The sequence below is a fragment of the Rhizophagus irregularis genome, chromosome 26 (assembly GCF_026210795.1).
Source record: "Rhizophagus irregularis chromosome 26, complete sequence".
Classification (NCBI taxonomy): domain Eukaryota; kingdom Fungi; phylum Glomeromycota; class Glomeromycetes; order Glomerales; family Glomeraceae; genus Rhizophagus; species Rhizophagus irregularis.
In genome coordinates, this window is record NC_089454.1 from 1,087,625 (window position 1) to 1,112,644 (window position 25,020).

Below are 25,020 nucleotides of genomic sequence, written 5' to 3' on the forward strand. Positions count from 1 at the left end.
TCATACATTTGTTTATGATTATTGTTATATTATTTTGTAGTATTCGGTTGGACTGGTCAACTCAAATCACAGGCTATGATACAACGAGACGAGTTACAAGATTTATGACGCATTTAACAATATATAACTGTATAAGTATACACTTTTTACGTTCTACATTTGATCGAGCCACGCGCCAAAGAAGTACTTTTTTTTTAAACCGGAAAAGTGGCAACCCATAAGAACAATTCTTCTCACGAAAGATTTAGAAATGGATTGATCCAGTATTTGTTCGTTTTGGTAGTGGGCCAGTACCTTTATTCTATCTGTTAAATTCCATATCTCAAATTTTTCCACAAACTATGTTATGTAATTCATTTATGTAATACAGTTAATCCACATTTTTATCGTTGGGACAAACGAAATTTGCCGTTGGAATTATATCAATATAGTTTGCGTTACGTTATGATGGTAGTATCTTTAGAGATTGTGGAGTTGAGAATAAGCAAGCAGCTAATATAATGACTCCATTAAATTGATGAATTTTAACAACTATCGCAGTTATTATCATAGTTGTTATTACAATTATAGTTTTAGATATAAAAGACGAAGAAGGATATTCAAAAATCAAATGCATTTGGCTTGAAAGCAATTTTGCAAATATATTCGATGTCCAATATTAGTTGTTATATAGCAAACATTTTTTTTTTACAAGAACGCATATTTGATTTTTTTTCCGAGTACAATACAACTAATTCTAGAGCAAATAATTAGTAATTAATTATATTTAGCTAATTGTAATTAATAAAAATAGCAATCAATCTTTAATAGCAACCAAATTTAAATCAAAAGTACAATCAGGAATCCAAATCAGTGTTGACGGTTCTTTCTTTTTCGGCTTTTTTTTTAACAGGAAAGTTAAAGTGATTATATGACGTATCTGGAAAAATTTGATATAAAAAAAATATGAGTAAAATTCGCACATATCACTCTTAGTTTCGACAACAAATTCCGATACTTGTCGAGTAGAAGGTGAATGGCGTTTTTGGGTTCTTCTTTGTCCATGTAGAGCCTTCGCGGTGGCCCCAAAATTAGGTTTTCTTGAATTTTTTCTGAACATTCAAATTGCACCATTTGCGTTTCCACTCTCGATATTGTTATTAACTTGTTGATTACTTTCGTTTGTGTATTTATGCGTCGATGCTCCGAACATGAAAAGTGCAATCTTCCTTTTTTTTCACCAAAATTGCTGATGGGCGGCTTAATCAGTTCTGTTCCATCAACATGATTTTTAGGCCAGAATAATCAAGGTATCTCCCCTCGAAGAGACCATCTTTATGGTACAATGCGTCCATAATAGGCACAGTTTGTCCCACACTGTTACTATTAAATTGGGCGATGATAATTGCATTTCCTTTTTATTTGTGTAAGTAACGATTTATTTGTGTAAGCCACCCTTGACAAAAGTTGATATTTGGGCATTATGATGTATGATGTTTGGACATCATATCAGATATATGTCTAGACATTATTCAGACATGATTATGTACGTACAGATATCATATTATATGTAGAATTATATCATTCAACATCAATTGGCATGATGTACTGATTATAATTCTCAAATATAAAAAATTTTTATTTAGTAACAAATATCATATGATTATTAAAAGATAAAATAAAATTGATTCAAAAAATTATTAAATTACTAGAAATGGTTATAAAAAATGAATAGCACATCAACTATGATATTCAACTATTATATTTAGATATCAACTTTTTGTTAATAATAGCTTGAGTAATGATTTAAATTAGTATTACAATCTGTAGATATTTTCCATCTATTAACTCATATCTATAAATGGTAAATATCAAATATTTAAAGGATAATCTATAGAAATCTAAAGATATATTTAAAAATTTTATTCTTAAACTATATTAATTTTTTTTTTTTTGCTACAGCACATTCAATATTTATTAAAATAAAACAAACACACATATATGATACATTTTAAGAACTATTTTAACTAATTAAATATTGAACCACTTGTCATTCTATAAAAGTACTCCACATGTGTACTGTCAGGTAAATTTTAGACTATGAGAGTAAATTCAATGTGAAACTGCCCTTTCTTAGAGGGGATCCCTCCTCTTAATCTACATCCTAGGAAAATTCATGAGACCTACTGTAACAATAACAAGAAAAAAAAAAGAGGATTTTTAAACAAAAAAAATTCAGGGTAAAAAAAAGGGTTAATATATATGAACTAGATAGCAAGCACTCCAACATTCCATAAACTCCGATTTGGCTCAGGCATTCCATTAGTTGGCCAGTGATCTAAGTAACGCTCTAATTTCAGCTAAAATAGTAAGTTTATCATTGCCATCGAAGCAGCGTATAAAATCTATTTAAATTTTGCCAGATTTTCTGAAAGGTTTTTGAAAAATCTGGTAAAATTTTTTAAATCTTGAATGATTTTGGACATTTTACTGCAGATTTCGGTATTTTTCAGAAGATTTCTGGAATTTTTTTCTAAAAACTTTTTGTACGCTGCATCGAAGCCTTTATTTTTTGAAGTAAATTACTTTTTTTTTCCAAAAACTTCTTCATCTGTTGCTGTCTATTAGCAAAACATCCAGATTCTTGTTTTGGTTCTGTTTCTGAGTAGAATCCATATTTTTTGGTGGTTTATTTCTAGGCTGATTCAATGTAAGTGAAAAATAACAAGTCTAAACACCTTTAAATTCTTTAAAGTTAAATTCCGTATTGAGTGCTTTATTTAAGCTTGACTAAGTATCAAAATACACAATTAACTTCCTATGCCCATAGTCTTGAATAATCTTGAAAGCTAAAGTACTATCTAGTTGTGATAGCATAAATTGGGCAGGATTTTCTGCATTGTAAACAATGTTATTAATAACAGATTGGGGTATATATATCTATAATAAGTAATAACAGTCTGGAATTTCTTGTGTTCTTTACATTGCTTCAAAATCCAGAATGCAGAAAACTATTATACAGATATTCCTCCAAATAAAACAGTTTAAACTCCATTATTCCAATTAAGCAAAACCTACTCATTGAAATTTATAGATATAGTCACAATTAAATACTTCTTTTGTATCTTAATTTTGAACGCAATAACTTGACTTACTGTACCATTCCAAAATTAAACAACCATTTTTTGAACTTAATTCCGGCTAATGTAGTCATAATTCTGGTCAAAATCGCCATAATGCAGGCCAGGATTGCTTATTTTCAGGAGTTGTTTAATTTTAAAATGATACAGTATTTTTTTAAGTTTATAAGGATATTGAGTTGCTGCATAGTAGATAAATCACTATCTTTCAAACATTGGCTTTATTTTATGGCATATATTTGGTCATGATAGTTGAAATCGTTTCTCTAGTATAAGCTTAGACTTCTTAGTCTTCTGCTACAGCAGTTTGTTAAATGTTTTACATTTGGTAAAAGTATCTTAAGGTATCCATTTTTCTGGAAGGGATGGTAACGTAAGCCAAGAGTCATTAGAACTAGAACCTATTACAACTTCAGTATACATTACATATTTCTTTCTTTTTGGGTATATGGCTAAGTTTGTATATTCAATTTTATTTATATTACAGGTGGTACAGCCAGTGATTGATACTTGGGTTCTTCAAAAATTTTCATTTCAGTTAGTTGAAAATCTGGTATTTCCAGAACCTTATTGGGTGTATTTATTATTGCTTGTTGCTTATGTGATGACTTTTCTATTTTTTCCATAAAGTCTTTTATCAATTCATATAAAAGCGCTATCTATAAGTCTTTGAAGGTATAGAAAAGAAATACCAAGTTTTGAAAGTTGTCTTTGAACACACGCAATTCAGTGAGTTCATTCTTGAAATTATTTTGGAGTTGTTTCACATACTTGTATGTTGCTAATCCTAGTTCAGAGATAGTTTGAAAAATACCAGTTGTGCTAGTTGAATAGTAAGGTTTAGCAGGTGTTTAGTTGAGCGAAAAGAAAGAAACTCAAATAAATCCATGAGATTGAAAAGCGCTTTTATGTTTTCTAAACTAAGTTTTGTTGCAGAAGAGGCCATTTTTTATAATACTTTTCGTCAGTATATTATTGCTGAAATTTCATAAAAAAATAGTCCATGTGATTGGTGGAAAGAGTTTTTTCCCTTAAATTATATTAATAAATATCTATAAATGATATTTGTATTATAATTTTAAATAATAAATAAATAATTGAGTAAATTTATTCATCGCACGTGCGATGCATCGCCACTTTCCTTTTTTGTAAATTATTTATGTTGATCAACCTGCTTATACATCGCCACCCCCTTAAAATGGCAATGATAAACATAAAAATTTGCATCGCACGTGCGATAAATAAATTATTTCTAAATAATTTTATCAATTATAAAAATAATAGTAAAAATGAAATTTTACTTTTAATAAAAGTTACTAAAAATCATAAGATAAAATTTATATGTAAAAATTCTACTATATATAAATAAATTACATATAAAAAAGGAAATATTATATTAAGTTATTATAAATTTTTTCTTTTTTAAATTAGTTAACTAATAGAATTATTAGTAAAATCACTAATAAATTTTAAATTTTTTATAAAAAACTTCTATTATAAATAAGTAAAATTCTGTAATTAAAATAAGTTATTAAACCAACAACTATTTGATAATTTGTCTTATATAAAAAATAGTTTTAATATATATAAAATAATTTTATTATTTTAAATTTTAATTAGTTTTTTTTTTTAAAAAGTATAGCTGGTCAGAGTTTTATTAAAATTTGAAATCGTACAAAATCACAAATGTAAGAAAGTCTTCCACTCCTGCTATGTAATGAGAATCTTAATTTTAATTAGTTTAAATTCTTTAAAAAATAGTTTTAAATAGCAATATTATAAATTGTAGCAATTAAAAAAAATTTTAAAAATTAAATTGATAAGATTTTATTTTACTAATTAAATTTAAATTTATAATTTTAATTGTTATTATGTTTTTAACTTAATTTTAAATATCAACTTTACTAAATTACATTACTGGTATTCAATACTATAGTATGTATTTTTATGAAAACTATAGTTTAAACTAAAGAAGTCATTTTAATTAAAATTGTTTAGTATCAGGAAAAGTTTACTTGCTATTTTTTTTTTTTATACCATATATATTGCAAAATAAAAACTAAAAAAATTGAAAAACTAAGAAAAATATATATGAAGTATATACTACAGCATTTAACATTATAATATAAACTGATTATAATATTTTATTAATGGAAATATTTTAATTATACTATTAATAATATAGAGCATATGGCTGATTTGTTCACTCTGCATTAAAAAGTTATTGAATTGATTTTCACAATTTTCGTTACTTAAAATTGTTTTATAATACCAAAAAATCATCTGATTGATGATCACTTGACTAAATAAGAAGTTGAACAAAAATTTACATTTGCAAAATTTAAATTATTAAATGTAAAAGAGATGTAAAAAAACCCATTTCACTAATAAAAAACCCATTTCTCATAAATATGAATTTTTAACATTTATTATTAAAAGTAAGTATATTTTAATAAAATATAAAGTAAAACGAAAATTTATATAGTCTTAGTAGCTATAAATGTTTATAAAAGTATAATAAAAACATCATATAAAAGATGGTATCATAATAGATATTTTCAAACAATAAAAATAATTATTTTATGTCAGAGTTTATATTACCATCTTTAGACGCAAATATATCAAGATTTACTGATCCGGTTTCTATAATTTTAGACTTGTTGGAAAGCCCTTGCTCTGGACTTTATAATCGAAAAAAGAGCTTGCCGATTGAATCATTAGATCTGGAGATATTTACGTTTAAAGTTAAGGTACGAACTTTTTAACATGCTTAAATGCAAATATCTTGGGATTCACTGATCCGTTTTTTATAAATTTAGGCTCTTTGGAAAGCTCTTTATCTGGACTTTATGAGCGAAAAAAGAGCTTGCCGATTGGATCATTGGATCTGGAGATATTTACGTTTAAAGTTAAGATACAAATTTTTAATATATATAGTAAGTTCTAAGAATTATATTAATTTAAAAGAAATATTTACCAAATTATAGTATAATAACATTAAATAAAATTTTTTAATATTCACCCCCAATTTACTGTATATTATATAGTATTTTGTATAATAAAAATGTAACAAAATCAATATTTTAATTAAAGGTGGACAAATCAGCCTATATGGAATAAAAAAATTATACAATAAATAAAAAAATAATTAATACATATAACTGTGGTATTAAATATTAGTAGTGTGATTTATAATTTTTATTAAATATAATATATAATTATAATTAGACTATTCCAATTTAATTATTTGTTTAACATACTTATCTTCTTTTATTTATTCATTTTATTAAATATATAGAAATAAGAGTGATCTTAATGCTCACTAGTCGTGAAATTCATCAGGAGTAAATTCATCAAGGGTAAAATTCACCCAAGGTAAAGTTCACTTATATCACGTAATTTATTAAAATTTAAATTGGTTTGTTTTGAAAAAACTAATAATTTTATTAATAAAAGTATTTATATAATGTATATAGTTTAAATATAATAATATATTATACAATAATTTATAAGTTAATATTATTATAAAAATGTGATAAATCTTACAAGTATTAAGTAGATTTTATATTGCTAAACAACTTTCAATTAATAAAGGAAGTCAATTTCATTTGACTAAAGTGGTGAAATTATGCTCTAAATTAGTAAATGGAAAAAAGAAAAATTCGAAAGTTAGTACCGTTATGAAAAACGTAGATTTCTCTATATGTATTATATCTATACCCATGAAAATTAATATACAAGTAGTTTCGACCTTGTTGAACAATTTTCAATTAATTTAAAAAGTCGATTTCATTTGACTAAAGTGGTGAAATTACGTGCTGAAGTTAATAAACAGAAAAAAAAAATTCGAAAGTTAGTACCGTTATGAAAAATGTAGATTTCTCCATATGTATTATACTTACACCCATGAAAATTAATATACAAGTAGTTTCGACCTTGCTGAACGATTTTCAATTAATTTAGAAAGTTGATTTCATTTGACTAAAATGGTGAAATTACGCGCTGAAGTTAATAAACGGAAAAGAAAAATTCAAAAGTTAGTACCGTTATGAAAAATGTTGGTTTCTCCATATGTATTATACCTACACCTATGAAAATTAATATACAAGTAGTTTCGACCTTGTCGAACAATTTTCAATTAATTTAGAAAGTCGATTTCATTTGACTAAAGTGGTGAAATTACGCTCTGAAGTTAATAAATAAAAAAGATTTTGAAAGTTAGTACTATTATGAAAAATATGAGTTTCTTTACATGTATTATACCTACACTTATAAAAATTAATATACAAGTAGTTTTGACTCTGTTGAACAACTTTCAATTAATAAAAGAAGTTGATTTAATTTGATTAAAGTGGCGAAATTACACTCTAAAGTTATTAAATAAAAAAATATAAAAACTTTAGGAGTTAGACAGTTAGTAGTGTTATAAAAACCACAAATTTCTCTATAAATTTCATTTCTAATTTATGAAATTGAGTTGTATGGGTTTAATAGTATATTTGGAAAAAAAGTTACAGTTTAAAAAATTTATAAAAAAATTTTTTTTACATGTATAAAATTGTAAAACGTAATACAACAAAACTAAAATTATATTACTGGTGAATTTCACCAGAGGTAAAATTCACCAAATTAACCACTGGTGAATATAAAATTAATCCTATAAATAAAATTAGTAAATTAAATCTAATAGTAAATATAAAATACTAATTTTGATTTACTATACATATATAAATAATATAATTTTATTATTTTATAATTATTTTATGGATTTTCTATATATATTCTATATATTTAAGTATTACCATAATAAATATTTTTTTGTTTTATTAAATTAATTTAATATTTATATATTTAACTAAATTAGATTTAACTAATTATATTTAAATAATTTTAAATATATATAAAAACTGAATAATTTAAAATAATATTTAAAATATCCAATAAATATTAAAATTTTCAAAACTAATTATTTAACAAAATAGTTATATAAACAATCAAACTAGTTTAATTGATTAGCTAAAATAATTATGGTAAAATAGAATTAATTCGGATTTTTCTCTGAAAATGAAGCTAATAAGCTAAATTGCTAAATTTCAATTTTTTTTAGATTTGTTCCACATCTTCATGATGGCACATTATATTGTCCATATTATTCATGTCATTTTCAGATCTAGTCAATGGATTTGATCGAACCAATCATGATCGTTTATTGATAAAAGATACATTCTCACAGGGATTGGACGAACACTGAATCGATACCCATTAACCTTCCCTTCCACTGCTAAAAGGTCCTTAATATTTTTCAGTACGACATCAATGTCCATGGGAATTGGATCTTCCTCATCTCGCACTTATCAATGGATTGGCCGTTAGCACATGATCGATTACCGAGCTTTTGATCGACTAAATCCCAATGCTATAGGTTACGAGCTCTTAAAAGAACTGTTGCAATATCCTCTTCTGCAAAGAAACCGTTGACATCTAATGCTTTTAGCACTACATTTAATAAATTAATTGCACTTGGGAACGACTTATTTGAACGAGCGCCATCGCTAACTTGATCACCAACTTTATATGCGAAAATTATAATATTTTCGGGTACTTATTTCTAGAGAGTATGGTAATTTAAACATGATAAATCTAGAGTTGTTAAAGTAAAACAATTTCATATAATGAAAATTGTAGTGATTTATTTAGTTATATTATTGGTTTACATAAAATACTTAAGGATCTATAATAAGCTATACATTTATTTTTTATAATCATAATTCTAAATACTTAATAAAAAAACGACATATACACGACATACATTATCATAATATTAAAAAATGTTGTTAGGGGTTTATCGATTGCTGTTGTATATATATACGGGATTCCATTTCGTCTATCTTAAAATACGTAATAAAAAATGTAAATTTCGTTAACGATGAAATTATTGAGCGTTATTTGGTTGATTATTATAATAATAAATGAATTCATTAACTTGATTTTCTATAGTTTCTTTCGTTATCATAACATTAGGGTTAATATCTAATGTATTCACGGGATAATGCGAATAGTAGGAATTACTAATATTGTCTTTAAAAATAGTAAAAATAAAGTAAAATGTTATCTATCATTGATTTTGTTAGAAAATTATGAAAATTGCGATCATATATTCCATACTTTGGTAAGCATCGGCAAAATAGGGTTGGTTATAGGTAACATTATCGAGAGATGGTTGGAGCGTTTGATTAGGAGGAGGATCTGCATTCGGTACTGGATTAAGATATATATTTTAAATATTTTAATTCATATGAATGAATTATTCTTTTTCATAAATATAAAATTTTTCTTTTTATTTTTACCTTCTACTTCGTTAGAGAGATTAATAGTCTCTACTTTATTATTATTATAGAGGTTATTAGTCGTAAATTTGGGCCTGAAATATTCGATATTTTTTGGGGGACCTCTTTTTTTTGGTTTGGGATAATCGCATTTAATTTTTTTTTCTTGACATCGTGAGCAGACCGGCTTTCCATTACATTTCTGTTTTTTTTTCCTGCATAAATTACAAGCAGTAGTAATGTTTCGTCGAATTCTATCACAGGGCATATTTATTTATTGAAAAAAGAAAACGAGTGTGATTTATTGATAACTAAAGGAAAATCTATAGAAGAATAAAAAAAATCCCGCGTTAGGATTTTTTTTTTTTTACAAAAATAAGAGATATTTATATCTTTAGAGTCGCACAATAATTAACGCGTATGTTATATTATAGGGCTATGAAAATAATTGACATTTTTTATGCATACTACACGTACTACACGTTAATTGGATTTTAAATAAAATATAACGTAAATTTTTAAAATACGCGTATTTTAACAATATAAATTCTTCTAAAAAGGGGTGCAGTAGCATTCAAAGAAATATAATCCCCCAATTTATATATATAACATTAAACTTAAAAACCAAAAATAAGGATGATTGAAAATTATGGGATATTTTAAAGACAATCAAAATATGTGGCGTTCTGTTATCGAAAAAAGAATTTTTTTTTTCTGAATTTACGCATTCATTCGTAAAAAATCAATTTTATTGATTGTGATAAAAAAAAAAAATTCGAAATTTCATATTTTCCTAATTGAACGGACAAAGGCAAATGTATGCGATGTATGCGTTACCGTGATTTCAACATGTACCCGAAATGAGTAAAGCTGATTTTTTTTTCCAAATGAAAATCCTAGTTTGGATTGATAATCTTAATCATGCAATTCCGTGTGAACCAATTTTTTTTCGTTAATCTTATCTAACAATAGTTAATCGTATGAGAGGGAGCGTGAGTAAATGCAAGCATTAACTTTAAAAATATAAAAAATATAGCAGTTTTTAGTTAATTGTTTTAATGATAGTAATGATAATGCAAAGGAACAATACTATCCCGTTTCCCGACACTGAACACAACTGATAAGCTAGGGAAGTTATCCCAGAAACCCCATTTTCGGAACCCTCATTTTCGAGAAGTTAGGGCACCATGATTAATAATTCCTAATTAGGCAAGCAGGACCCCTTCCAAGGAAACATTTTAATAAGATAGAGTTTGAGTCTATTTATTTAAATTACTAAGCAATATAGTACAATAAAAATTGAATAATTTAAATAATTTAATAATTTTAATAAATTGAAACAAATTCATATTCCTAATATTCGAAAATAAAGTAAAAAAAAAATATATATATATATATATAAGTTAATTTTATTATATAAACTCATATATCAATTGAATTTTGTTTTGTTTACAAAAATCACGCGTATTGATGAATACTTTTTAGTAAATTCATTATTTTATTTTTATTACATATAATTAAATGTTACAAATAATAAAATTACGCGTTTATATTAATAAATATTTAATATCCCCAAAATTTAATCAAATAAGATCGACGATCGGACATGATAATAATAATTTTTTTTCTCATCAATAATAATAATATTAAGTAACACAAGTAAGTAATATATCTAAAAACAGGCTCAAGAAAAATTCTTGTTTCAAAGGAATTGTAAACAATTTCATTACTGAACAATGGATATCATGAAACTCTCACCAAAAAAAGGATTACCGGATAACTCCGATATATCAAAGTTTCTATATTCTGATATCTCAATTTGTAATTTATCTCAATGAGATTGTTAAAATAAAGTTCATTGATCGATGAATCGGATAAGAAACGGTGGTAAATTCAAAAATGGAAAAAATGTTAATGATATGTATCAATATAAAATGCTTCTTTGTTTATGCATTTTCTCTTTATCTCGCAATTTTTTCACGATTTTTCCCGTAAAAAAGTTCACGAATTTAAATTGTTTGTCACGAATTTTCTTACATAAGTTTAAGTAAGCAAAAAAGAAAAAAAATGAAGAAAAAAAAAAATTGTAAAATTTTTAAAAGCCTAATAATTTATGCTTGAAACTCTGTTTATGTCGTAATTAAAACATTCTACAATGTTTTATCCCGCGTTATTTGACCCGAATGCCCGATACCCCGAATATGCGAATATGACGGTTTTTATCCATCAGTTATCACATGCACATTACAATTACGTAAATTTATGTGTAACAAATAATTTCAAGTTCCGCAGTATATAAATCATGTAATATATACGTCAACGTGCTTTTTTATTCGGGTTTTTTATCCCAGCCATAAATAAGTTCTTATTAAATGCAGGGATGTAGCGAAAGTATATGTTTCAATAAATTATTTTTATATATATTGTATTAAATATATTATATTATATTATATTATAATTATATTATATTATATATATATTTATATATTATTAAATAATTACTGCGGAAAGTACATTTGAATAAAAAAAAAAAGTGTTGCTATCTTCAAACGGATATAAAATCGGGTTACCTTTTTATCTGCAAAATTCCTCGTGGTAAGATAAAAAATAATAAATAATATCATTGATAGAAACTTTAATATCATTGATACAAAAAAAAAAGTTCCTTTATTCTCTACTACTTGTCAGCTATTTTTGGTTTTGATAATTACAATGTAATATTTGAACATTGTTAAGTAAAAAGAAAAAAAAAATTGTTTCTTTTTGTTTGACATTCGAAACTTGGCAACAAATGCCTTTTATGTCGACGCCACGATTTATAAGAAGATTCTTAGACTAATGTATTTATATTTATCTACCAATTTTGGTTATTCTCCTGATCACAAACCTAAGGACAAAGATTTGCACTAGACTAAAATGAAATAACTTGCCACTTAACCGACATGGTAGAACAAACTCATTGTTCTCTATAATTATTATAAAAATTCATATATATAATTGTATCATTCCTTCATTAGTTTTTTTTTTAACGAAAAACGAAAAAAAAAGCTTTTAATAGCAATTAAATTGTCCTGGACGACAAATTATTAAAAACAATATATTAACGTAAATTTTAAATAAAAAATATATATATATATTTTTTTATATACTTCAATAATGCAAAACTCAAAACATTTCAGCTATTGCCCTGCCATTCGTTCTGAGATGACATTTAGACATAGCTATCCTGGAACCTATACCCCATCTTCTTCCGACAAAGAACGAATTCAGAAACCTCAAGTTGATGTTGAAAAAGTTCGTCGTATATCAAATACTTCTTTATCATCTAATGATTCCGGCGTAGGTTTCTCTAAAGCCGATTATGAAATTCAAAGAGCTTTAAAAGCTCAAAGAATATTACAACGTCCTCATATTATTGTACTTCATAAAGGAAGACCAATTTCTCATTCAACCGTTAAAAATTTAAATAATAATCACGATGAATTCGAAGCAAATATCGTTGTAGCTGCTGCTACTGCATCAAAGAGGAATCGTAGAGAAATTTCTGTTATGCATAAACGTCAAACAATCGTCTCTGTTGGTACTTTTTATGATAAAGCGGAAAGTTTAGGACAATTTAATCGTTTAAAAAATAATAGTGCCCCTAATTTATATCAACATACTCAAACAATTACTGAGAAAACACAAGCAATACTCCAAGAAAAACAACAAAAGGAAAATAAAGAGATTAAAGATCAATTACCAAAGAACTCTTCATTCATGCCTAAGCCAAAATTATTATTTAGATCAGTTTCTTTATCAATAAAGAAACTTATAGGAGTTGACAAAGAAAAGAAAAGACGAAGCCAATTAATTAAACAAATTCGTCATCAACCAAAATTCTTATAAGATTAGTATATTATATTATAATATTTTAATAATTGTTAATTTTATAATTTATAAATAGAAAAAAAAACAAAACTTTTTAATAATATTTTCACGTAGCAAAAATTTCATTAAAATTTCCATCATTTTCATTTCGCATTTTCTCATTTTCGCATATTTCGCATCGTTTACATATCACTCGTATAATTTGGCAAAAATCTTTTTTTTCCTTAGTCTACTTTTTTGGCTTTGTTTGGCAAACAAAAAAAAACTCATATTTTTAAGCTTTATTTTTTATAGAATGTTATTAGAAATTTTCTTTCGATCATTATTTTATGTCAAAAAACTAAGAATATATGGAAAATTAAGTATTTTGTATATATATGATCTAATAAAATTAAACATTTTCTCATAAAAATCGTACAAGTGACGCCACGTTTGCCACATCATTGATCATGTGGATGTTAAAATTTTAAACATATTAAATATGGGTTACGTTATTGTTTTTCAGTTTTAAAAAAAAAAAACTTTTACCAAGTTCAAGACATACAACTTGACAATTTGGAATCGAGCAAATATGAAATAAAGTTGTTCAGCAAATATTTATTTATTTTTTTGTTATTTACTTATGAAGTTACTTACCCAACGTTATTTGCATTTTCATAAAATAATAATTTCATTTTTTATACAGACTTTTCGACTTTTGAACTATTTTTAGTATATAAATGAGTTATTGAGTAAGTAAGGAAATATTAAAAATTTTATTTGAATTTGATCTAATATTTGGGGGCTTTTTTTTATTGAATATTATCAGTATAGATATTTTACGTTGTAACTTTACATTTTGAATGAATCAAACTTATTCCGAAATTGTTTAGCAGGTAAGCATCTTAAAATTTATCAATATTTATGGAGTTAAAAGTATTTTCTGTTTTAAAAAAGTATAATATTTAGTGTATGTGAGGAGAAAAAATACAAAATAAAAATTTCTTAGATAAAATAGTTATTTTGTTATTTAATGACAAATCAAATGGTAGTAATTTCATATTTCTATGAGTGATATTGATTTAATTAATATGTTTTAAAAATCTAGACATTTTATATTATATGTTATTACCTAATGATCCTACAAAAATAATTTATAGCTTATTAGATTTGTCTCATCAAGACAAATTAAATGGTGGTAGTTTCATATCTCTATGAGTGATATTGATTGAATTATTGTGCTTTAAAGATTTAGACATTTTATATTATACTTTCTTATTTAATAATACTATAAAAATGATTTATAGCTCATTAGATTTGTCCCCATTAAGACGGATCTAATGGTGGTAATTTCATATCTCTACGAGTGATATTGATTGAATTATTGTGCTTTAAAGATTTAGACATTTTATATTATATTTTATTACCTAATGATCCTACAAAAATAATTTATAGCTCATTAGATTTGTCTCATTAAAATGAATCAAATGGTGGTAGTTTCATATCTCTACGAGTAATATTGCTTGCTTTAAAAATTTAGACAAATTATGTTATATTTTATTATCCAATAATTTTACAGTAATGATTTATAGCTCGTTAAATTTATCAAGACAAATCAAATGGTAGTAATTTCATATTTATCTTATTAAGACGAATCAAATGGTAGTAAATTCATATTTCTATAAGCAATATTAAACAAATTATTACACTTCTAAGATTTAAGCATTTTACATATTACTTTACTCTAATCCAATAATCTTACAACAACTATTTATAGCTCATTAGATTCGTCTCATTGAGAAGAATTAAATGGTGGTAATTTCATATCTCTATGAGCAATATTGACCTAATTATTGCATTTTAAAGGTTTAGACGTTTTATACGATGCTTTATTATCCAATGATCCTACAACAATGAATTATAGCTCATTAGAATTGTCTCATTAAGATGAATTGAATGGTGGTAATTTCATGTTTCTGCAAATAATATTTTGATCTAATTATTTATTGTTTTAAAAGATTTAGACATTTTATATAATACTTTACCTTCCCGGTGATCCTACAAAAATAATTAGTCGAATGGTGATCAATGAGAGCAATCATACGATGTTGACATGTGAAAGAATTTGTAAGAATGAAGTAATCTAACGAAAAAAATAGTCGGTGGCGTCTTGTTTTACTATTTTGGACTGAAAAGAGATAAAAATTAGAAATTTAGAAAAAGTGAATGAAAATTTAAAGCAAAAAAAAAGATGGTCGTAACTCGTAAGTGAAAATTTTTTAATTTCGACCACTAACAATAAGATCTTTGCCTTTTAAAAACGCTCAACCTATCAACTGATTTGTAAGAATTTCACGTCTATAATACCAATGATCACGGTCTATACCAGTAGACAACAAAAGGTGATGTCAAAATTAAAAATGGCCATTTTTTTTAACGAAATTTTTTCGCATCATAATATAATCTATTTTTTATCTTATACCATTTAATTAAATAATATTAGTGATGAATAATTTCGTGCCGTTATGAATTTATAGTATATTATCCATTAGCCTCATCTTATTTAAACTTTTATAGTTTGTAAACTAGAGGACGATTAGGAAATTATAGTAATATGATTTTGTTTAAATGAGTAATGATGATTACAAATGGTAATCACAATCGGTCATTTCTTAAGTTTAATAAATTAATTGTAAATTTTAAAAGTTATTATTTTTTTTATTCTTTATTAAATAACTAAATCTGAATTTACTTTTCTTTTTCAAGTTCGCGAAAAAAAAAACGAAGACAAATTTTTTCACATCTATTAATTGAGTCACGTTTTGAAAATTTTAGTACAACGTCCAATTAGTTAACCCACTGTGTTTCGCAAAATAATTATACTTGAGTATATATAACATACCGTTCAAATAATGATAAATGAATTTTTATAAAATTCCCAACAATTTATATAACAGTCAATTACTGGATTTATGATAAATAAAAATCCATCGACATTTAATCGTGTATGTATTTCGTAACTATTGTTTTTGAGTATCGAATACTTATAGACAAGAAAGTGCAAGAGGTATTGATCGGATAAAATCGTTATTACGACGCGAAATTTATTTATCTGATTAATTAAAATTAAAATGTGTATACTGCAACACAATTTAAGTGAAGTAAGCATTTTTTTTTATTTGGAGTAATATCAAAGAAATAAAATATATTCGAAGTTTACCTCTAAACAAAGCAAAAAAAAGGGGCTTGAGCGAAATCCTTAAGGTATAATATAACCACTCATTATTTACCAAATCTAGCACTGTTCTCTGAAAATTTAGATATTAATGTTCGGAGGCAAGTTTCAGTGAATACTACAATTGAAAAGGTGAAATAAAAAAATAAAAAAAACCAGAAACCATTCCTAGGCGGTATCGCCAATACACGCAATTATTAAAGAACCCTGCTCTTCATTCAAGATTTCACTACGTGGAGGTTTAAGTTCCACGATTTTAATTATTATGAAGAAGATATTAAGAAGAAATTGTAGTGTTAATAGCATAATCTTTCAACCTTTAATTATCAACATGATATTATATTTGCTTTTCTTTTTTTCTTCTAATTCTTATAGATCAATTTGTTTTTTTTTCTCATATTTTATTATTTTTTTATTGCCAGTAATTGTTTTATCGTTGGTCAAGGGGAAAATCAAGAGAATCAGAGAATCATCATCAAGGGCTAGTAACGATAGTAATAATAGCATCATTAAATACATTATACTTCATTTATATTTACCGCATGATTTTTCATATACTTGATGTTCCATTCTTATCAATATTTCCATCAGGACAACATTATTACACAAAAAACATGCTAATTTCATTATACTTATTTCATCTGACGCGTAATCATTTTGTGTTGATGTCAGTATAAAATAATGTTTGACATGATATAATATATATTATGGAAAGACACGTCAACTCATAAACTTTGGAATTAATTTTTTATTAATAATAATAATGAAAAAAAAAATGACAGACTTCTAAGAAAAATACATATATATATAATAAACTCGCATTTCGAATTCGATCATAAAAGAAAAAAATTTTACTTATTAATATTTATGGTACAAATATTTATCTAAAATAAAAATATTATTTTTTAAAAAAAATTATGGGATTAAGTCAATGGAGTTATTCTCTAGATAGTCATTATGAAAATTCTAGTACTATTAGTAATACATGTAGAAATATTTTAAAAAGTTGTGTAGAATGTATCGATAATATATATATTAACGCTCCCGAAATTCTTACTCATGAAAATTTTTATTTTATTGAAATTGAAGGTATGGTTAAATTTTAACAAAAAATTTCATTTGTTTTTTTTTTAAAAAAAAATGATGCTAATTTATATATAATGATTTTTTTTATAAAAAATTTAACAAATTTCATTTTAAAAAATAAAAAATAAGTTCCCGGGATGAATTCAATTATTGACGAATTTGAAATAGAATTAAAAACTTTGGAGCAACAAAATAAAAAAGCTCTTATTATAATGGAAACCTTATCAGCGTTTAATGGTGTTGATGGTATTCCCGAACAAAGTTTTAATGAAGTACGAGAAAAAACCCGTATAGAATTTGAGTGGAGTTACAGTACTTATAGACATCGTTTAGAATTGTTTATGCCAACTTTTAATCAATTAATTAAAAAAATACAACGTAAAATTAATGAAATTAATGAAAGAATTGAAAGAGATATAGTTAATAAGGTAAATATAAGTGAGGAAGAAATTTATGCTGTTGATGTTGTTGATGCTGTTGATGCTGTTGTTGATGCTGTTGGTAACGTTGATGTTGATTTTGAATTTGTCGATTATAAAGAAGAAAATCTTGACAATGGGGATATTTGGAGAATGGATTAGTATAGAAAAGAAAAATTTGGGCTTAAAAAATGTAAAATTATCATTAGTTTTTTTGTATTAACACCTGCAAGTTATTTAACGTTTATAATAAAATTTCAAAAAGCTTTCTTTATTCTCATATATTAGGTGATGTACCGTGTTTCATGAACATTTTCGTTTATTAAAAATATAAGTTGAATTTTACACGTGATATTATTTCAGACTTTGTCACATGGTGTTGTGAGTGATAAATGATTATTAACTATTAATAAGTAATACATGTATACTATACATATTTTTACATATTTTTTTAGTCTATAGTTATAATTTTTTCTTCAGGAAACATCATTTTACTAAATGCTTCATTAACTGCTGACATCATTAAAGAAGGACCGCAAACAAATACTCTAAGTGCAACTGGATCACAACTTAAAGTTTCAACATATTTTGTTGGTTCATAAATTATTTGTTGTTGTTCTTGTATGGGTAACTCTTTCTTTAATATGCTTGAACTTGATGAATAAGATGTATGTCCATGTGTAATTGAGGATGGTATTGATATAATTTCCCCATTATTATTTGGTGTGTAATTTTTTGATAACCAACTAAATATTACATCATGACTAAGATCTCCTAATTTGTCCAACTTGTTTGATAATATACGTGTTATCTTTAATTTACCATTACTTCGATTTTCTAATTCCTCTAGATCTTCTACCTTCTTTTGTTTTAAACGTTCATCCGGTTCTAATATAATGTCCAATTCCGTTTCATTTGAAAATAACAAGAATAATTGAGTATTATTTTGTTTATCATTTAGTTTTTCAAGATGATATTCAATCTAGAAAAAGCAAATAAGTGATTAAAATTAACAAAATTAATGAAGTTAATAGTTTAAAATAAATAATTTTTTTTTTTACGGGATAATTTACCAATTGTAACATGGGAGTTATACCGGTTCCTCTACATATCATGAATAAGATATCCCAACATCCATCATCTGAATTAGGGTTCAATAAAGCTTTATCAGCTATTACTGGCGTAGATAGAATTGAAGACATTGATAACGATTTTACACTTCGACTGACTCCGATTCGTTCATTAATATTGATTGGTCCACGAATTTTAACCGCAAATCCTATTAATAGGCGTTTCTATAATAATAAAAAAGAAAAATATAAATGTCGATACATAAATAAAAAAAAAATCGCGTAAAATTCATATAACTTACCAAATGTTGTGTCATAACCCCATTTTTGTAAATTTTTACGATAATCGAAAAACGATTCTCTTTCTCTTTAAGTATAGTGTAAGGTCGAACTACAGTTTGTCCTTGTGTATGACTTAAAATTTGTAAATAATCCCCTGGTAAAAAGTTTTGAAATCTTTCTTTTGGATCATTAAAAATAAATTTTAAAACAGTATCGTTTTTCGTAACGGGTATTATGTCATAAATAGTATGTCTTTTAAATTCATCTATTTTATCAATTTTGACTTGCATTTTTCCTACTACCATATTGGCTAATGTTTCTGTAGCAAACCTTGAATGATGATGTCCTGGACTACTTTTAATGCATTTTCTATTTAATCTTTCAAAAAAATTCACTATTCCGCCTTTTGATAGTGAGGGCCCTTGTGAAAACAATTCACTTTCTCCATCTTGCTTATTTCCGAAAAAATCATTTGAAATATCTGTTCCGATCACATGCTTTAATACTTTTGCTCCTCCTGGATGTACATCAATCCATCTCCTTATGTCAAATACAAGTTCTTCTGCTACTACCAATTTTGCCCCTTGTAAAACTCTCTGATATATTTCATTCCATGAGATTTCCGGCAAGCCTTCATATTTTTTATTATCGATATGTTTAATAATCCTTTTTACGTTACTTCCATCCTCAGTTGGAGCAAAACATTTCTCTTTATTTTTGTACATATACCAACATTCCAATCCAATAAACAATACACATAATATGCCTTTTTTTTTAAAAAAAAAAAATATAGTTATAAAATTAGAATTTAATTATCGATTTTAACATATGACTCATTATTTTACTTACCGACCCATCCAAGATACAAATTACTCCAAAGTTCCGATTGACCATATGCATCAATTCCAAGCCACACGTTAAAAGCTGCACCCAACATCAATGCAACTCCTATAAAAAAATGAGTAGCCTTAATCGATTTAAATATACCATGATTTGATGATACAAGAGAACTTCGTGCCCAAAGTGATAATAATCCCAATCCAAGTTGGAAAAATATTCCCGAATATAAGAGTATTCCAACGCTACATGAGAAAAAATCATATTAAAAATTTACCGCAAGCAAACGTGTTAATAAAATGGCTGATTTATAACATACAATTTATGTGGTGTTCTACTTTGCTCGTGGGAAACTGCCACAGCCGCAGTACCAAAGGTAAATACTCCAACACCTCCAATGATTTGAAGATTTTTATGTTGTTTTAAGTGAAAAACGTTATGCTTCATATAACGAACAACTATAATTGATACTAATAAAATAATGAAAAAGGTTAACACAATTGAGTTTAATGACGATATAAAATAAGGAATACTTACTTGGAAATATAACACTACATTGAAAATAAACCGCATTTAATTTAATTTAATTAGTAAAAAGAAAAAAAAATGTAAATAGGATAAACAACATATTAAAACATCACGATTTATGTACAGTACCTCCAAGTCTGTTGTCATATATTTTGGGAAAAGAAAAATTAAATTAAAAATTTATCAAAAAAACAAAAATCAATTTCTTAGTCTATTTACCGTGAACATCCATATTCCGTGCAATAACAACGCGATTCTATTACCTTCCGATGAAGTTGAAATGCCAGCTTGAAAGAAATTGATCTTTGCTTTGCCACGATTTCCTCCATGATATGATAATGCATTGGAATTTGGATTCCAAGCAAAAATAACTAAAAAGAAAAGAGTATTAACACATTTTCTTTTTACAAAGTCTTATATTACTTTACTTATTTACATACCTGATGTCGTGTCATTGGCTATAGGAAGCCTTTCTGGAGCATTTAAAGGTCTTCTCACTTGAACTTCCATAAATCCAGAGCTGACGTTTCCACTCAATTTTTCAACAAACTGTGTTTCACCAATAATAGGAGCTTCATATCCATTTGATCTATAAGCTCCAACTTGAATATTATTACCCACATTATGTACAATTAAGAAATCAGCATCTAACATTCCATCATCTCTAGGGTTAAAACCTATCCCAAACCAAGCATTATCACTCTCAATTCTCATTTTAAGGTAAAGGAAAGTATCTTGAACTTTCCATTTGATACTATATATTTTAGATATTTGAAATGAATTTTCTTTTGAATACCCATCAGCGTCTAGACCTATATCAGTATGGGAGTTTACAGAGCTAAGATCATTTCTTGGCTGAACAAACCATATATTCTCTGGAAGTTTTGTATCTGCTGGTGTATTGCGGAGAATTACATCACGCCAAGTTGTATTTCTTATCTCTTCGATTTCTTGTCTAGTAAACCCCGCGTCCGGTGATTCAAACCAAAATCTATCAGCATCGCGTAATAATGTCCATTGCTCTTGCATACTTTTTTGAAATAATTTACCGAAATTTGAATTGTTGTAATGTTCTTCTGCTAATCCACCTACAAGTGCTTCAATTTTATCTACACTTGAGTAAAGTTTTTTCAATCGTTCTTGAATCACATCATTTTTAGTAATATCACTAAAATCTTGTGCTCTTGGAAATCCGTACAATTCCCTAATATCATTATAATATGGAACCCCTCGGTCACGTACACGAAGATGATCGACACTAAATGAATAATTTCGTTATTTTACTTATAATAAATTTACTTTACACTGAGATAAATTTACCTTGCCAAATCAACAATTTGTCCCGAAGATCGCAAACCTCGCATGTAATCCGCATAAAAAATATCGATTTCTTCTTGTCTATTATTAAATCATATTTTTGTTAAATAATAATAATTACGAAATATATCCCTTTTTAATAAATTACCTTTGTAATGCGAGCGACGTAGCTATAATTGGAACACCAAACGTTTCCACCGGTAATTTAGTTTGTTGTAATGGCAAGGTCGATAATATTTCTCCATTTTGATTCGCAATGTTAAAATTATTGCTATTATTATTATTATTATTATTATTATTATTATTATTATTATTATTATTATTATTATTATTATAATTGTATGGTGGTTAGTTACCTGATTTCGCTATGACCATAACGCATTGTCGTCGTGATAAATACATAGTCAATTCCTGCCGTTAAGTCTGGATTGTATGTTGTGAATTCGGGCAAAGGACTCCCCATAAGTATACTCACTATAATGATAAATTTTTCAAAAAGGAAATTACAAATATAGCCGCAGTAAATAAATAAAATAAATAAATTACAAGGTGAACTTACAATATTCTAAATAATTTATCTTTTGAATCAATGCTATGGTCCATTTTCTTGCTTCTTGAAAATAAGTTTCATCATTCCAATCATTACCATGTATACTAGTCAAATTGTCACATCTTTTATTATGTTCACGTAGAAAAACTGTAATGATCATATCAACGAAGATGTTTGTTCCACGAAGAGTGTTTTGCCCATATATGTAATTACCATTTGTATCTAACAAAAGGATAAGTGTAAAAAATTTTTTTTTTAAAAAAAAGAAAAGAAAAAAATTCGAAATAATTTCACAAACCTTTTGGAAGGTAGCCTAAAGCACTATCACCCGATTCTCCATACGTTAATCGCATTTTACATCTGTTATTTGAGTCTCTAAGCACTTCATTTAATCGTGTTTCATCGACTCCATATAACATAGAACCATCAACGTATGCTGTTGCTAAATTTACTGTTCCACGAGATGTTAAATTGTAAGATCGACTAAATGGTAAAGCTGCCTATATTTTGAACCAAAAATATTTAACATTAATAATTTTAAAAAGGATTACTAAAATTTTAAATTACCTGATTAATCTGAGCATTTTCTGAAAGATAATTAGCATCATCGTTGGGAATTAATATTGCAAAATCATTGGGAGCTTCTACATTTTGGCTATATGAAATATCAAATGATATAAAGTCCGCCCAAAATGTCATCTTTGAAAAAAAAATTTATTGGTAAATAATTTTTGAATTGTCACGTGACGAGAGCGAATTGACTCACCATATGCGAAGATTTTCTTTTAGATTTGAAACTATCAACGAAGCTTTCATCAAATTGTTGCGCTTGCGTTGCTTGAACCCCATCAGCTAAATTACTTATACATCTTGGCAAAGGAAAAGTTCCTTCTTGTAATACATCAGTACATTTGTCAACTACGGGTAATGCAACGACTTGATAATTTTGAGGACAAATTACCATCGATGCTGTTGCTGAATCCGCAAACAATTCGACTGCATTTTTATAATTTAAATATATCGCACCGACAACGCCAGCATTAGGAACGTTTAAGTTGTTATTTGTCCCATCTAATGTGCGATATTGTTGGGCATTATTTATTTTAAATAGTGAGAAATAAACGAGAATTCCGTAAAATAAAATTTTATTAATTTTATTATACATTTTTGATTCTTGTAATAAAATTTTTTTCAGAAATTTTCATGTTTTATGTTTATTATATAAGAATTTCAATCATTTATAAATCCCATCATTGTACTAATTAGATTGTACAGTATAACGTAAATTAAAACTTATTATAATTGCTAAATCTAGATCCACATCAATGAACTTACATTACAAATTAGCCATTGATTAAGTTGTACAATGTACAAGGATTTGAATTTTGTTTATCGCACAACAATTTCGAATTCAAGAAAATTCTTTTTTTTTTAGATTAATATGGAAAAAAGAACAAAATATTGAAATTCCTTTTCAAGTTAGTAATATTATGTATAGTGATACTTCATTGGCTGCACAATCATTATTAAGACGCCAATGTTTTTTGTAGATTATTTTCGCATGAAAAGGATGAAGGCGTGAAGGCGTGGAAAATTATCAGATAACGTTACAAATTTCACTTAATGTAAACGTTATATTTAGAAATAAAGAATACCTGGTAATTTATATATCATTATATCATTTACGTGTTCGGCTGTCCTAGAATCAATGTTGGAATAATGTATTAGTATAGATAGTTTAGACCAAAAATCTCAGAGGACGATATTTTTTTTAAATTAACTTCACGTAATTGGCGATGATTTTTACTCGTTCATGATTGGTCGATTTCAAAAGTTCAGAAATATTTATTATAATCTTATGGATCCATTTGTTCACTGTATATATTAACTAGTTTTATTTATCAAAAAGTGAATGTTTCTTTTTCATTTATGGTTTAATCGGTAATAGTATTTTGAGATATATCGGGAACTGAGATCAACCGACGCGCATTCATATTCCTTAATATCCTCATTAAGCAATCCTTTAAACGTGGGTGGTGCATAACATAATTTTGTATTATATTAATAGGGAAGAGGAGTATGTAGATAGATTCTTTTTTCGGACTCAATAGATCATGCAAACAAGATCTAATACATAGATAAAAGTAAATAAATAACTCAATAATATCCTCCACAAATTCTTATGTATGAAGTATGATAGTTATGATGTTATCATTTTCCAGAAATATGAGTGAATGGCAAAAATTCGGTATAAATGTTAATAAAATTATGTTTTTGAGAATTAATGTTGGGATAAATGCAGTGTAAACCGAATGTTATTTTACGTATATAATCCGCCATAAAAATTTGAATTTGTGTTAGGAAGCGTTGAATAGTTTGATGGATAATACCATCTGAATTAA

General features: G+C 26.3%; 5 protein-coding genes across 5 annotated transcripts; 3 read left to right on the top strand and 2 right to left on the bottom strand.

Annotated features, from left to right (window-relative positions):
* Positions 1-5,066: 5,066 nt before the first annotated feature.
* Positions 5,067-6,145, top strand: OCT59_017400 (uncharacterized protein; the record flags this gene model as incomplete). The annotated part of the gene is made up of 4 exons (XM_066137461.1): positions 5,067-5,078; positions 5,482-5,557; positions 5,775-5,869; positions 5,939-6,145. The coding sequence occupies 4 exons, from the start codon at positions 5,067-5,069 to the stop codon at positions 6,104-6,106; spliced, it is 351 nt and encodes a 116-aa protein (XP_066004045.1). The 3' UTR covers positions 6,107-6,145.
* A 2,626-nt stretch (positions 6,146-8,771) lies between these two features.
* OCT59_017401 (uncharacterized protein) lies at positions 8,772-9,713 on the bottom strand (the record flags this gene model as incomplete). Its single annotated transcript, XM_025316689.2, has 3 exons — positions 8,772-9,197; positions 9,285-9,377; positions 9,467-9,713. The coding sequence occupies 3 exons, from the start codon at positions 9,711-9,713 to the stop codon at positions 9,052-9,054; spliced, it is 486 nt and encodes a 161-aa protein (XP_025179887.1). The 3' UTR covers positions 8,772-9,051.
* Positions 9,714-12,037: 2,324 nt separating this feature from the next.
* Positions 12,038-13,733, top strand: OCT59_017402 (uncharacterized protein). Its single transcript, XM_025316688.2, has one exon. The coding sequence runs from the start codon at positions 12,602-12,604 to the stop codon at positions 13,331-13,333; it is 732 nt and encodes a 243-aa protein (XP_025179886.1). The 5' UTR covers positions 12,038-12,601; the 3' UTR covers positions 13,334-13,733.
* Positions 13,734-17,446: 3,713 nt separating this feature from the next.
* On the top strand, positions 17,447-18,389 carry OCT59_017403 (uncharacterized protein; the record flags this gene model as incomplete). Its single annotated transcript, XM_025325703.2, has 3 exons — positions 17,447-17,618; positions 17,745-18,227; positions 18,300-18,389. 2 exons carry the CDS (start codon positions 17,447-17,449, stop codon positions 18,194-18,196), a joined length of 624 nt encoding a protein of 207 aa, XP_025179883.1. The 3' UTR covers positions 18,197-18,227; positions 18,300-18,389.
* Positions 18,321-23,783, bottom strand: OCT59_017404 (uncharacterized protein; the record flags this gene model as incomplete). The annotated part of the gene is made up of 16 exons (XM_025316685.2): positions 18,321-19,016; positions 19,108-19,329; positions 19,407-20,152; positions 20,236-20,468; positions 20,543-20,693; positions 20,761-20,774; positions 20,881-20,888; positions 20,971-21,122; positions 21,192-22,009; positions 22,072-22,149; positions 22,217-22,339; positions 22,425-22,542; positions 22,628-22,840; positions 22,917-23,118; positions 23,186-23,317; positions 23,385-23,783. 16 exons carry the CDS (start codon positions 23,781-23,783, stop codon positions 18,486-18,488), a joined length of 4,140 nt encoding a protein of 1,379 aa, XP_025179882.2. The 3' UTR covers positions 18,321-18,485.
* Between the last annotated feature and the right edge of the window lie 1,237 nt (positions 23,784-25,020).

Excerpts from the sequence above, each read along its gene's own strand:
- OCT59_017402 (XM_025316688.2), top strand. The coding sequence starts at position 12,602 with ATGCAAAACTCAAAACATTTCAGCTATTGCCCTGCCATTCGTTCTGAG.